The sequence below is a fragment of the Anser cygnoides genome, chromosome 9 (genome assembly GCF_040182565.1).
Source record: "Anser cygnoides isolate HZ-2024a breed goose chromosome 9, Taihu_goose_T2T_genome, whole genome shotgun sequence".
Lineage (NCBI taxonomy): Eukaryota > Metazoa > Chordata > Aves > Anseriformes > Anatidae > Anser > Anser cygnoides.
Genome location: NC_089881.1, coordinates 8149077 through 8164434, shown reverse-complemented (window position 1 = coordinate 8164434; position 15358 = coordinate 8149077). Strand labels below are relative to the sequence as shown.

General features: G+C 37.0%; 1 protein-coding gene across 9 annotated transcripts in view; it reads right to left on the bottom strand.

Moving 5' to 3' along the window:
• PER2 (period circadian regulator 2) overlaps positions 1–15358 on the bottom strand; it is a 47290-nt gene that overhangs the window by 23299 nt on the left and 8633 nt on the right. Inside the window, exons 4-10 of one of the 9 annotated variants that reach the window (XM_067002504.1) lie at positions 13587–13840; positions 13156–13247; positions 6423–6891; positions 5817–5885; positions 2664–2818; positions 2130–2251; positions 246–447 (exon numbers count right to left, since the gene is read on the bottom strand). In XM_067002504.1, coding sequence (XP_066858605.1) covers positions 246–447; positions 2130–2251; positions 2664–2818; positions 5817–5885; positions 6423–6679 — 805 coding nt within the window. In that variant the 5' untranslated portion in view covers positions 6680–6891; positions 13156–13247; positions 13587–13840. The other 8 variants (XM_067002506.1, XM_067002508.1, XM_067002503.1 and 5 more) reach the window with 8 other exon arrangements.

Genomic DNA, 15358 nt, shown 5'->3' with positions numbered 1-15358 from the left:
TAAAAGGGGCCCCAGAAACCAATGAACAGTGGCAATCAAAAAACTTTTAGCCAACAGACAAGCTTTGGCAATTCATAAAAGCATGTTATACACCTCATACTGTTCAGAGATGTTCTAGTAATGTGTATTGTACTCCCATGAAGTGATGGAGAAGGATGAAAGGATATTACAAAAATCAGTTTAAGGATTTGCATCTGCATGACTGAAGGAAGGTCAGAGAACTATCTGCTGTTGAGACCACTCACCGGCTCTATTGCAAATATTCCAAGATGGCAATCTGTATGGGGTAGTAGAAGTATAGAAAACACTGACATCCTGAGGTGCCAGGAACTCCACAAATTTGGCATTTTTAAAATAACCTCTCTTACAGCGAAGAATAGAAGCAGCTTGATCAGAGATGTAGACAATTTTCCCAGTAATCATAGAAACAGCTACAGCAAACATATCCTAAAAAGAAGTCTCAAATTTAGACAGTTGAAAAAACAACACATTCTTCAATCCATAATAATAAATAATACATTGCTAAATAATACATGGCTAAATAATACATTGCTTAGACAACAAGATAAAACAAGATACCAAGATAAAAGCATTAAGTTCAAAGAAAATATTAAGGAAACAGAATAAAGAGAGTTAAATCACATCTGTTTAGGGGGCAGTAAAATAAATTTAATGTCCTTGTGAAACAGATGCATACAGCACGGTTTTTGAACTATGCAGTAAGATTAATACACTAGGATCTTCTCAGGTTACATGCCCTAAACCAATATGCCATTGTTTCCTAATATTTTATGATGCAGAATTTACAAATTAAGAAATGAAGAGCTTTCAACTTTAAAACTACACATTTTGGTTTCAAGAAAGCGTCACAGGCATATTTTACACCCATGAAATTTAGCTGTTTTGAGAAAAGGTGTAACCTTATTTTATCCATTCAATGCATTCAATGAAAAGTGCTCTATGCCACTTGACAAAGTAATGAACATACAGGTGAAAAAAGAGCTCCAAACAACCATACACAAATTCCACTTGCATCATTTCATGTTGTATTTTTTCCTCAACACAGAAGAGTTTCCTGCGTCACAACCTCTAGTGCTCAATCCAGTATTACTATATACAAACTTAAGAACTGTCGTCAGAACACTTTTTTTTTTTTTTTTTTTTACAAACTCATGTTTGACATCCATTGAGCAACTTTTATGATATTTGTAGTTCTCAGTTATACTCTAGATTGCCTATTTGTTTCACCTTACAGGCAACCTTTATTTTATTATTCATAGGTAAAACAAAAAATACCTACATCAAGCTAGGGAACATCCCCCATCTCTCCATTACTTTATTAATTTCAGAACTGCGTATGTTCAGAAAAAGACTTCAGAAAAAAATAGAGGAAGATAGGCTAATAAACTTAGATGTAATTATTGTTTAAGACTCCATAATAAACAAAGAACACTGAGAATGAGGAAAATAATCATTCTGTGACTGTGACAATCATTACTGCTAAAAACTACATTGATCATCCTAGTTGTTTTCATCTAAAAGAGAAGACAGTATCACTGGATCATAGAATAAGCCTGTAACAGTTGCAAAGACCAGACAAATACCACAGAAGAGGACACAACAACACACAATGGTTCAAACACTTTGGTCACTTTTAAGTCTCGTTAACAAGAAGAACTGTTGAAACAAATAACCCCTACTGTAAGGATTAGCTGAAACAACTCACCCTATGCCTTGACTAAGCTTTGGACAAAGATACTCTCCAAGTTTAGCCACTATTCTAAAATGACAACTAATGATTTACACATTTCACACTGCACTGCATCACGTGGATATTGAGATATATCACACCATTGTCTCTAAGTATGAGGTATGAGTCAGAAGACCAAGAATTTTCACTTATTTCCCATCTAACTGTTGGAAAAAAAAGCTTTAATTGAGCTGCTATTGGCGAAGTCTTTACTTCATAAAGTAAAGCTTGAAGTTTCTACTGAACATACGCTTGAAGGTAACAGCTAGCTTCTTCAGATTTTGGCCTAGCCAGGAACTCCAACCTTGTAAGGAGAAGGCATGCCAGTTCTAGAAAACATTTTTACATACACGCTGCAGACTTGTGTCAGCATACTCACTGCATTTTTCATGATGTATTCTGAGGTTATAGTTTCAACTTCTTCCACTGTGTAAGATGACACATTGAGTCCAGAAGGCTGGGATTCATTAATCATCAACAATTGGTAATACTCCTCATTGGCTACATGAGAACATTAAACAGTTTATAGTCAGAATTTAAGGTCTCATCAATAAATAGCCTGGAAGCAATAAACGGAACAAGTGGTTTTTTGGCATAAGCACAGAATGGGCAGTTGGGAAGTCTAGGTAGTATTCCAAGTTAGTTGTTCTACAGTGGAGTTTCCTTATCAGTAACCCATACACATTTACCCACCTTAAAATACCCATGTTAGCATCATAATATATTCATCTACTAGAAACCTTTAAATCCCGAAGAAACCCAACTTAACAGTCCACAAATGAGAAGACAAATATTTGCTTAATGAGGTTTTCAAACAAACTTAGCTGTAAGCAGACAACCACATTTAAATTCTTATTTAAATGTTTAATTTTATCCAGGTCATAATTATTTAAGCAGTGTCATACTTGATTACCTTTAACTTGTTTAATGCTTTTAAGGGCATATTTCAACGTTGTTAGGATACTAGATTTGCCTTTAATTCGCTTTTCAGAAGGAAGGTGAGCTTTCAGCTCTTGTAAAGTTTTCAACAACTCCTTTTGTGTTTTGGCTTTAGTGGACTGCTCGCTACTGTAACATTAAAGACAAATAATAAAAAGTCACTGGAATGCTTGAAGTGACACACCATCCTCATAGAAACCCAAACACACTGACATTTGTCACATGCCTAATTTTGCATAGCTAAACATTAACTTTTCCACCATGTAGTGTAAACATTCAGAATTTGTAGTAATTCTTATATTAGTTAGAATCACTTAAAATAGAAGATTCACCACTACCTGAATTTTTGTTGTAAGATACACCATCTGTTTATGAAACACATTTATACACCCAAACACCAGAGAACTTTTTTTTGCACCAGTTTCCCTCCCCCTTTTTAGTGGTATATCCCTTAGTTCCTTTCAAATTCAAACTCTCAGAAATGTTCATGGACTTCAAAGTAGAGAAGCAGGAGGTCCATTCAAGTCTTCACCTCCTGTTCGAGCAGGTTCTCATAGGAAAGGTCCCTGAAAAGGGAATGGCAGTGGGAGAGCATCAAGTTAACAAAACAAATGGAGAAATGCTTGGAAAAATGTATTCCAGTTAAGCATGGCAATACATTAAGTAAGATAAAGAAACTTGACTAAATATGAAAGGTGAAGAATCAGGAGGCAGCTGAAGACAGAAACTGCATTCACATTTCTAAGGTGCATGTTCAGAAGTATTGTCTCAGTGCAGAAGGTCAAACCACAGTGATAATCAGCGCTAGTGTCAGAAAACTGCCTTCCTTTGCAGTTCTTGATCTCCTCATCATTTAAAAATGCTGACAAAAGTCAAAAAGGAAAAGGAGGGAAGAGAAAGGACAGGAAAGACGACAAAAGATGGGTGGGTCAGGTGGGTAGGAAGCAGTGAATCAGTCACAAAAACCTAGAGGATTCTAAAATCTTCCTAAAAAGCAATTCTTTCCTATCAAAAGGAAGGTTTTCTATTACTACACAATCGTCTTGGCTGTTACTCTCTGCAAGGTCACCCTAAGGATCCCTGCAGAAACAATGATCTTGGCAACTGTGCTGCCCTATCCAAAGTGCTCAATAAAGTGGCTTCAGCTTCCAGGTAACTTTTTCAAGGGGATTTCTGAATATTTTTCTGAGAATTTTGAGAAGTTCTTCAGGGAGACCAACTCATCTGACAGGTGTTGGGTATATTTCACCCAAAATGCTTAGAAAGTGACAAAGCTGGCTTGTACTAGAATATGCAGTGGTAGTTTTTGTTTACATCATAATGCACTATGATAAACATATCATTCACTGAATCATTGACCATTTTATATTGAGAAATAAAGGCAAGGGAAAAGAGAAAATGATGTAGTACTCCCTTGGGAAACTTCATGTTCACCCTGTACACTAAAATCATATCTACAGTGTGGCTTGACAGTTTCAACTGACGCAATCAGTGTCTTGTTAACAGAAGAACACTACGCTGGCAGCAGGGAGGAAAAGAAAGGGAAAGAAGGCAAAGTAACAGAGCATACTGTGGTTTTTGTAGCCTTTGGGCATGCTTCAATCAATGTGGTCAGAATTTTTTGCAAGAAAAGAAACTTTTCCAAGTTAGCCTATAGTAGCTGCAAATACAGAAGACTGGCCTCCTTGGAAAAATCAGTTATATTTTTTTTTACCCTGAAGATACAAAGTATTAGGCGCAGTAGAAAGCCACAGAGAAGGCTTGGCTTGCAGAGTAAAGAATCAGTGAATTACACTAAAACAAGAGCTTTCCATTTTGCTTTATGTGGACAGGAAAAGGTAGTTGAGTGGTGCCAACATTGAATCCAAAGCCCCATAGTCTTTCAATCAAAGACTAACCCTAAAGCTTTTAATCCTATTTTAGTCATCCCTTTCAAGACCATTCTCTAGGTATCCTCAGTCAACTGAGGTTATCAGTCTCCCATTCCCAGAAGATGATCAAATTCTGCTCTGTATAGCACAGTGCCTGACAGCTGGGGAAATACTGTACAATCTGGATTCACATTTATTTCTGAGCAGGGAGCTATTAATGAAGGTTTAAAAAAAAAGGTATCAAACTGAGATAAGTAACCCTCCAACACCCTGCAGTAAAGAAAACTGAGTCAGTGGGAAAGGATGATTAAGAAATGCTTTTGGTTCACTCTGTCCTTGATATTGAGCAAAAAGTAAACTCCAGAACAATTTCCACTTGAAGATACAGCATGGAACAAGATCTTCTGGTGTCTGCAAGGCAGACACTATGCTCATCACGCACCAAATGGTGCAAAGGTGTGATTTTAATTTACCACTTCTTTAGGATCTGCATCAGGTAGAAACACTTTCAGGCAGGTATATGTAGATAGGGATCTTAACATCAGCATGCTAGAGCTAGAAATTGCTTGATCTGCCTAGGATCAGGTTCTGGTCTCCTGATCAGAGGCTGACTTCATTAAAAAAATAAACAAGTACAGTAGGGCACTCAGAAGTGTCCAAATTTGAGCCTTCAATGCCATCAGGTTTCTCAAGGCTATCAGGGTCAGAAGCAGAGTTCATATAGAGGTATTCCTGCAGCTGATGTTGGTCTGTCCTTACAGACTTGAAGCTTGAATCCTGGCGAATGGAACACAGGAGAGGCAGATCATACGGCTGCTGGACATCAGAACACATCCAACTCAATGGGTGAATTCTGATTTTAAAACACTACGAGGTTTTTCCCAGGCAAAGGCTTCAGACTAAAATCTGAAGAGCAGAAAATTTAAAGGAAAGCCTGCCTCAGAAAAAATACTATATTTGAAGTGAACCACCAAAAAAAAAAAAAAGGAGGTTAGGCTACCAAATCCAAACAAAGTCAGATAACCTCTCAAATCATCACACAGTTCACATGGAACAGCTACAAAGAGCTCTAATTCAACTGAGTAGTTAAGAGGACATGATGCTGATTATGGACAGGAAGAGAATCAAAGACAGGACCACACTATCTCCTACATGTACTCTTCTAGGTTTAGCAAAAAAACACCCAACCTATTTAGTTTTCAATCTTTGGCCTCACATACAAGCAAATTACCGAAAATATATGTGTATTTACTTACCTGCATCCGCTGCTAGACTGATTGTGTTCAGAGTTTGCGATCATCAGACTAAATGCATTTGAGCTTGAACTAGAACAAACAAAGACAGACATTAATGTGAGTAAACTTAACGTAACACTTATTTCAGCTTTACATTTTTTTATTCATGACTGGGTGTCTAGAACATGAAACTTAAAAACATTCTGCTTGGTACAACAAATGGAAACTATACCTGTTAAGACATTTCAGAAGGTTCTTCTTACTCTAGCTTTGCTCTGTACACTAAGCTTTTTAAAAGATGAAAATAGCACAGTTGCATCCTGACTGTTAAAAGAGGCTGACGCTTTTTGCTATATAATTGTAGAAGCTGGTTTACCAAAGAACACAAATAGAACCAAGCAAACAAGCAGTGATAAAACATACAAATTAAGGTGGCTTTGAGAAACCTGCTCTTTATCAGTTACACAACTTACATTATACAAAACGCAGGTTAACTAGGGGAAAAAGAACACTAAGCCTCAATCTGAAAACACACTTTATACAATAATTACTTGGAAATTAGATTCAAATGCAAAAAGCTTTCAGTGACACAAACACAAGTGGACTTTATTTAATACCAAATACTACCTTTTATGACAGTCTGAAGATTCCATGAGCATTGCCGAATCTTTCCCATTTTCATCAGATTCATGGCCATGAGAATCATGCCCGCTGGAGTAGTTTTCATTTGTTTCATTTCCACTGAAGTCATTTCCACTAGATCCACTGCTCATCTCAATATCTTCCTGAAGAACTTCATGAGAGTGTTCAGGCTTTGTCTGAATTCCTGAATCTTCAGCAATCATCTGGTTATGACTACTTGCAAGTCCAGAATACTCACTCATTTTCTGTTGCTCTTTTAAAGAGAACAATGAAGAAATGTGTTCACTGATACCAGGTTACTGCTCAGGGTTCTGCTCCTCAGTGCTAGAGTAGAACCCCCTGAACTTGATACTGTCCATGGGACACTCATTAGAAACACTGCCAAGATCAAGTCAAGCCACATTCAGAATTTTCTGTCTGTACAAATTCTGCCTGGAAGTACAGACCCACAAATCTGAGGAAGAAGGGAAGGAAGAAAAAATAAAACAGAAAACTATTTTCTTGTTTGCTTTTGCTGATAAACTAGCTCTTACTGACTGATGAAATTAGTGATATTCACTGTTAACACACTCAGCATTTCAACCATGAAAAGTTTAAGTTATATATAATTGCAAACCTAACACCATACATTAGTATTAGTAAAAAAAAGTATTTCTTTTAGTGAAAATTCACAGAAAAAGAGGAAGTGGAATAAACATGAAGAACTCCTTAGAAGTTCAAATATTCAGTTGTTTGCTATTTTCCTACCTAACTCTTCATAATTTTACTGCCTGGATTTGGACAATACCTACTAAAGAACATTTTATTATTTTCACTTAAACCATTTTGCTGGCTTCTAGTTTACCACGGTAAACAAAAAGACCATTCAGACATCAGAGATTTCTAACTGTTTGGAATTTTTTTCTCCCATTTGTTTGCCTTTTTTTTTTTTAAAAAAATACATACTCTTGTTTTTTTGCCAAGTTTACTTCTGCCATTTTGACCAATTCTTCAATTCTGTCTGTACAAAAGCCACACACATCGGCAGACTGAACATACACTGGGAATTATCAACATTTATCAAGAGCAAAAATTAAGATACAAATAATAAGTTTATCTGACTACCACTAATTCAGGAAAAAAAAGATTCTGCATTCTATAGAAATGCAAACTTAAAGCAAAACAAAAAATCCCTGCTTTTAAAGCAAATTCCAGACTCAAAATTGAAGTGTAGAAGGAATTTAATGAGTAAACAGACTAACATTAAGAGCCAAAGGAGAAGTACTAGATGGGAGTTCATGTACAAAATAGAGGTATTCAATCTGACTCATATCCTCATCTAGTTCAACAACCTAGACAACAACACCGCAAAACCATGAACTAAGATCCTCTGAATAATGTAATTCAGCATCAGGGAAAAAAAAAGCTTGTTTTAAAAGAACAAAACCATTTTTGTTCCCTCCTTTCTTCCTTTAAAATATTCAAGATTGCAGTTGTTGACTAATAAACCACTGGAATAGCTTAACGACCAATGACTATAATAACAGGAAATAAGAAAACCTGCAGTTAAGCTTTGCTAGTATTAACTGCATCAACTTGCTTTTAAACACAATATTTTAAAGTTTTCTGTTACCGACTAACTTAATATTCATTTAAATCACACTATGATTCTACTTCCCTCTCACCTAGTAAGCATCGAAACTATTTTCTTACCCTCCCAACTGCTGCTTTTCCAGATATTCTACGTTTGTTTGAAGTTTTTCAGAGAAAATACTGTTCTCCTCCTTCCTTGGCTAGAGAAATGTGCAAGATAGCTACTTTCATTTCAAAGATGAAGCATAGTTTCGGGACATTTAAGCTATCAGCAATGGTGACAATACTTTGTATCTTTCTATACACTTTATATATAGAGATGTATTTTTCCAAACAAGATTTTATTAGATCTCCATTACAAGTAGTAAAAAAAACTTCAGGTAAAAAAAATACCAACATCTCACTACTGTATCTATTCACTTCAGGTCTGCTAACGCAGATCATGTAGACATCCAGTTATGCTGCTGCACTCAACAGCAGTACACAGACAATAAATTATGCTTTAGTGCTCTAACAGTGTTTTTTTTTCTGGATTAAGTAAGCCACTTCTGTCTCAGAAATTACAGTAACAGTATTTACTTAGATGAAATTCCAGTATTATTTCACAACGGCACATACTCTGGTGGCCAATGATTAACTAGATCAGACATTTCATCTCCAATTTAACCTCTGCTGTAGATGAAAGCTCACATTTTCACTTGCCTTACCTACCTCCACATTTTAATGCAGATCTGTCCCTGTCTAGAGTCCACTCTTACTATCCATACTTGTAATGAGCCCGACTGGAGGTGCTGCAGGTCAGTGGTACCCATGTTACTATCTGCAGCATCACAAGTAACTATACAACTAGCTTTCTCTGCTAGTGACTGAAAACACTAAAGGAAGAGTAAATACAGAAGGTGGCACTGGGGAAATACCAAACAGGCAGTACATAAGGAAAAAAAAACTCGTGTTACTGTACAAATAAGGAGCATTTTATAGAGTGTTAATCTATTCCCATCCAGTAAATGCTCTTACTACTGCAAGTATTGTATTAATATGAGCATCCACCTGCTTAAAAAAAACTCTTAAGAAACCACTCTCTCAAAAAGCCACTTGTGTGTGATCTGTATTAATATTTCTCAGAGGGCACTGAGGTTGTGAAGTTCTGTGGAGAATTCAGTGAGCAAATGTACTCCAGCAAACTAATCAGCCAGCAATGGGATGGCCTTTGACCTTCCCTGTAAGGTTAAAGGTGAGCTTGATGATCCATCTGCAGCCTTTTGCCCATTTCAAGTAAATGCCTTATGCACATCAAAATTACACAATGTAACCCCATCATGATTTTCCATGAATGGAAAAAGACAGCCAAGGCATTACCTGAAGAGAAGGCCCCACAGTGTCACTCAGGAATTTAAGGTGAAATCTAGCATTCCTCATACAGTATTTTTTGACTAATGCAGGGGCTTTGCTTATATTTTTCTGACCAAGAACTACTCACAAAGAGCTTAAAATAGAAGAGAAAACCATGCTGCTGTAACTGAAACAGCACTACCAGCTGATAACCTACGTCACTTTTTTTTTTTTAGAGGTAGGAAAAAATGCTCTTAAAAAAAGCACATGGGCTACTATACTTAAATCTCTTAAAGACAGCTATATACATCACTATTGATGGATTCAAAACCATGAACTGCCAGAAGGCAAACTATTAGCACAGCCCTAAATACGTCACAGGTAAGCAGTCCAATATTACAGTAATGCATAAGTCTGAAAATTTGCACTATTTATGAGAAGGGCAATGATTATACCACAGCTTTCCTACTCATATATAAAATGTTTGCATTCAGAGTAAGTGTGCGAAACCTTCTCTCCGGAATTCTGAAGCCAAGGAGTATTATAAATGATGCAATATTCTCAGTCTCAAGAGTTGCCTGCAATTTATTTATTTATTTTAGGAACAAGCTTTCTTTCCCCAAAGTCTTCTCTCTAATCTTTGGAAGTTTAAGAGTCAATCAAAATTGTGCCATAAGCACAATGCAGAGGTCTACGGTTTTAAATTCTGAGATAAGCAATTTTTTCTACCTCCAAATGTCATCCATTCTCTTCTTTCCCTGACATCTAAGCTAGCTCTGCTGGGTATCTGTAACTAATTTCAATAGTGCTTTTTTAGGTGGGAGAGGATTGCTCTCAAGAATATATAGAAGCTTTGCAGTGACTTTTGAGGAATTTCACATGCCTCCTTGAACAAGAGCTTATTTATTTATTTATTTTAAAGCAATGTGTTCAAATTAAGAGAATCACTAACAGACGAACTAGGTACTGGTCTACAGGAAATATCATGAATTTTCTTCCTCTTGACACCTGACAAAAATTTATGTGAGGAAATGCTTATGTTGTGTGACATCTGTCTCTAGCTAGCCACCCGCCAGAGCTTTTGCAGGCTTGCGCACAGTTAGTAGTTATGTGGGAACAACACAGATACATTACACTGACTACAATTTGGAGCCCAAGGACAATGATAAAAATAAGTATCCCATTGATGAAGAAGAAACAGGCTTGACCTTCCTTTTAAAAGCATGTTTTGAGAAAAGTTGCCTCAGCTCCTGGTAGTTTTAATCCAGGACTGGAACATTAATGTCACTGAAAAAAAACAGTCTTGCAGAAAGTTTGTTTCAAAGAAAATCTCAAAAGCCTCCATACCATAGATATGTAACAGAGTAAGGAACAGAGAAAGAATAAATGGGAAGGAACAAGAAAAAAATATGACACTTCCAAGGGTTTTTGGGGAAAGCCCTGATGCATTCACTGGCAACACTGCAATCTCCCTAATGAGACAGACATTAGCTAGGTCCACAGTTAGTACAGAACTGTGCAAGAGAGACAGTATTTAAATCCAGTCATCTTTGACTGCAACATCATGAAGGACCCCTTCAGAAAATCCCCAATGAAGAAAATTTGTAAGTCCATAGGGAAAGGTGTGGAGGTTGGGGTATATGAAAGAAGGTAGAAGAGAATTTCTAACCCAAGAGCTTGTGTAATAAATAATAAAAGATTCCAAGTAGCAGCAACAATAATATATGACCAATTAGGAGAGATTCTCTAGGAGGTTGGAATAGCTGTGAAAAAGAGAAAATCAATTACCTAAAATGCCAGGCAAAGAACATGGTGTAGGCTAAGAAGAGACTGTTGGCTCTAGCTAGACTTTACTAGCAGACAGAGGAAAACCTTAAGAACATCTGCATGCATATGCAAGCACCATGCAAGCACTTCAGGAGTACAGAGGGTCAGTCAGGCCCAAGAGATTAATTAGCTTTGAAACTCATCTCAGTCAAAATTCCGAAATAAATTGCACATATTCATTCCACTTACATGCCTGAATAAATTTCCAGTCAATAACCAGATAAGAATGAAAAGGTAAGAGCAAGCCTGCTCGCAGTCTGAGGACCTCGCCTGTTACCCAGCTTGAGGAAGCTCCCTGCACACCACGCCAGGTTTGTAACAAGTGCAGACTGTCACTTGGGGACAGAGGAAGAGCTCTCTTAAGTTTGAGCTTGAGAAATAAGTTAACCCTGCTTTTCTTTCTTTACTTTCTGCTATGTCTTTCTAAGCTTCTAAAGGGAGGATATTTATGTTGGCTCTCTGAATAAAAACTTCCATTAATCTTAAATTGGCACCAGTTAAGCTTGATTTTAAGATAAATGGCTCAAAAAAACCATTCTATTCATCTAGACAGAGCAAACCTCTTAGAGTCGCTCTGTCAGAGTCTAGAGCTCCGAAGACACTGACACTGTATGGAAAAGGCAATATAATTCCACCGAGCGCCAAGAACAAACATAGGCCAGGCTGGATGTGCAGAAAACATCTTCTGGCTACTACTCATTAACCAGAAAAGCTTTACTCCCACCATAAGACAATGGAAAGAGCCTGAACTTCGGTGGTGCCAGAACATGTCATAATATGTATGGGCAAATGCTTGAAGAAATAATGGTTTTCTGCTTTTGAAAAACCTCTGAAGAACTTGGGTCAGGACTGTAGGATACAAAGAAAGCAAATTTCTTTTGAAACTGCCCTTTAAACAAAGTCTTGTTTCAGCACAGATCTGTTTACTTTCAAAGATCTTTCCTTTTAAATGCTAGAGATTTTTTTTCGTGGGGGAAAAAAATGCATGCTAGCATTTAAAGAATTAAAGTGTTATAATCCAAAGCCAGAATGAACTAATTCAAGAACTGAGCATATCCCAAGACTGACAGTTTGCCTAAGTTTGCCATTAAAATGAACAAATGAACTTACCAATATTCAAAAAAATAAACCAACAGGCACACCACAGTTTATGAATACAGTTTAGTCATGTCAGTGATAGGGGACAGTAACTGCGTTAGGATCAATAGGAGTCATTCCTCATGGTCTGGACTTGAGTTTACTCGATACCTTAGCAATGAGAATGTTTTCCACATATCTTCTGGAGGACTGCTTGGCAAAATGGCAAAGTTTTTTTATTTGTATGATAAGCAACTAGCACTGATTTAATTGTATTATGCAGTTCCAGAAAAAAATGGAAATTAATGTCTACAATGAATGCACTCTCCCTGTGCAATTAGACTATAATTGAGTCCTTGGTAATAGCAAAGTGTCAGGAAAAAAAACCTGTAAACAAACAATCTGAGAAGTAACATGTCTAACTGTACAACTTCACCAGCAATAAAACTAAGCGCTTCACTTTTTGCAGCGGCAGAACAATTTACAAAATATCTTCACTAGGACACATTTGGAGAATGGAGCAAGAAAAAAATTGCAGTATTTTCAGATTTCACTATACGAAAAATAACAAAAGATGTGTAAAAATTTCCTGCAGGACTAAAGATACTAAAGAAACCTGCTTTTTGAATAGACTCCTCATCCCACTGCAAGCCATCACAAAAAAAGTTTGCTTTTTTCTTAAGAAGGAATGAAGTATAAGCTAGAACTTTATATCAATTTATCAATATATCAAATCATCATTAACATCTAGAACAACACAAATACTTTACAGAATCTGATTTCATAGTATTCGTTTCATAATTGTTAATAAAGATCCACCTTCAAGTTCAACAAAACCCTCAGTACAGGACCATTAGTTAAACAAAAGCAAATATCTTTAAAGAGGTGATCCTATTTAGCCATCACTTACAGCTGCCATTCACTTTACAACAGAGGAACTGGCCAAGACAAAGCCTTTATCCAGAGCCATCCAAGTGCCAGACCCTGAAGTTATAGCAGCATCTATGCAGGAAGAGATCAGTACAAGCATCAGGCCAGGCCCTTGCATCCGTAGCAAAGATGCTTGCATCTACATTGCTTTCTCAGTGGAAAAACAAACAAAACAGCTCAAACCTCATTATATGAATAACCACACTTAAGCTAAAAAAATCTCTCTGCTTCAATTCAATAATGCAATTCCCAGTTTATATCCAAAAATAGTTCTGAATGAATATGTGTATGACTGAAATCACAGTTTAAGGTAAAACAAACAGAACAATATATCTTCTGCATGAGGTCTAACGGAAAATAAAAGAAGTCTTTCCATTAACATCAATCGTAACAATTATGCATGTTCCTTACCTGTTTCTTCCTATGAAAAGTTGGTAAAAATGTTTATCAAGTTCCCTCCCAGCTAGCATCAAAAGCATGAAGTGCCTAGGTCCAGAGTCTCCCACATGCATTTAATTCTTGTCTCATCCTCTTCTACTGGAAATCTTTGACCATTACAGAGTCCGGACACCTCTACAACTATAAAATATAAAAGAAATACCTGGGCCCCCCAACAGTGTCCTCTTCAAACAGATACCAGAGAGATGCTCACAGTTATGCCATTCCTATGCAGATAAACGTTGGTTAAATATGAAACTGTCATCCAGCAGAGGAATCAGATACAAATTTGTGTTTTAAACACTTATGGTCTACAATAAGGTCTTGTAAAGTTTTAAAATAACAGAACCTTCTACAATAGATAAAATAACTTCTCCTCTCAACAATAACTTCTCATCCACTATCAGTATGATGTCATACCATGCACATTAAGGTCTGCACAAGCTGACACAACCACTAAGAATGAAGGGCTAAATCCTCCAGTAGAGAACAGCAAAGTGCCCAACGTATTCAACAGGAGGTCCACATGCTTTGGTTTATTTAGAATATCCAGTTTTAAGACTTGATCTAATAAATCTAATCTCATCTACAATTCTGTAGGCTTGCTATGAGGTGTTGGGAGTGGGGGTCAGCCTCTTCTCACAGGTAGCTAGCGATAGGACTAGAGGGAATGGCCTCAAGTTGCACCAGCAGAGGTTTAGGTTTGAAATTAGGAGACATTTCTTCTCAGAAAGAGCAGTCAAGCATCGGAACAGGTTGCCCAGGGAAGTAGTGGCATCACTCCCCCTGGGGGTGTTCAAGGAAAGGTTGGACCTGGTGCTTAGGGTTTAGCGGGTGACATTGGTAGTATCATGATGGTTGGACCAGATGATCTTGGAGGTCTCTTCCAACCTTAATGATTCTATGATTCAAGTTTTAGGCAGTAAGCAAATTGCAATTCACAGAATGGCTGAGGTTGGAAGAAACCTGTGGGGTTTATCTGGTCCAACACTCTGCTCAAGCAGGGCCTCCCACAGCTGGCTGCCCAGGACCACGTCCAGATGGCTTTTGATTGTTTACAAAACTAACCGTTTTGGATGACAGCCATGTTAATATGCGTTAATTCAAAATGCAGCACATCTAGCAACTGCTAAAAGTACATTTGTGTTGGCCAGACTTAAGGAAGAATTTATTCACAATGTTCCATTCTGCGTAATGTCACAATGCTGATGTGTTCTGCAAGTCTCAGACTATGGTACAAATCTGTACATATTAGTTCTGTGTTTTACCTTTAGCTTTATCATTAATTGATAAAACAGGATTTAAATAAGCTCTGTATCTCTGGCCAAGAGAAGCATTAGGAAATAGCTTTATTCAGAGCTACTTTCAGATTTTGCAATTTTAAGCACAGATGCTAGAATGTCTTTTAAAGAAAGATCTAACACTAGTGTTGAAAGTCAGCTTTTACACTTCACTACAACTAACTCATCTCCCTATATTCCATATTTCCTTTATAAAGTTAAGGTATATCACTAAGACATGCAGAAAATTCACAAGGATTTGCTCAACTATTTTTGAGGGGACACAGCACTTTTCTAGCTTTGTGATCTCCATCACGACACTTTTACACAGAGGCTTAAAGTATACATTTGAAAATATGTATGCTATTCACAGTAGCAACATATCATTTTAATTGCTTATATAGGTTTCATCTACTTAACACATTTAGGAAGGTATTAAGAAAAAAAATCTTGTAACTACTTAAA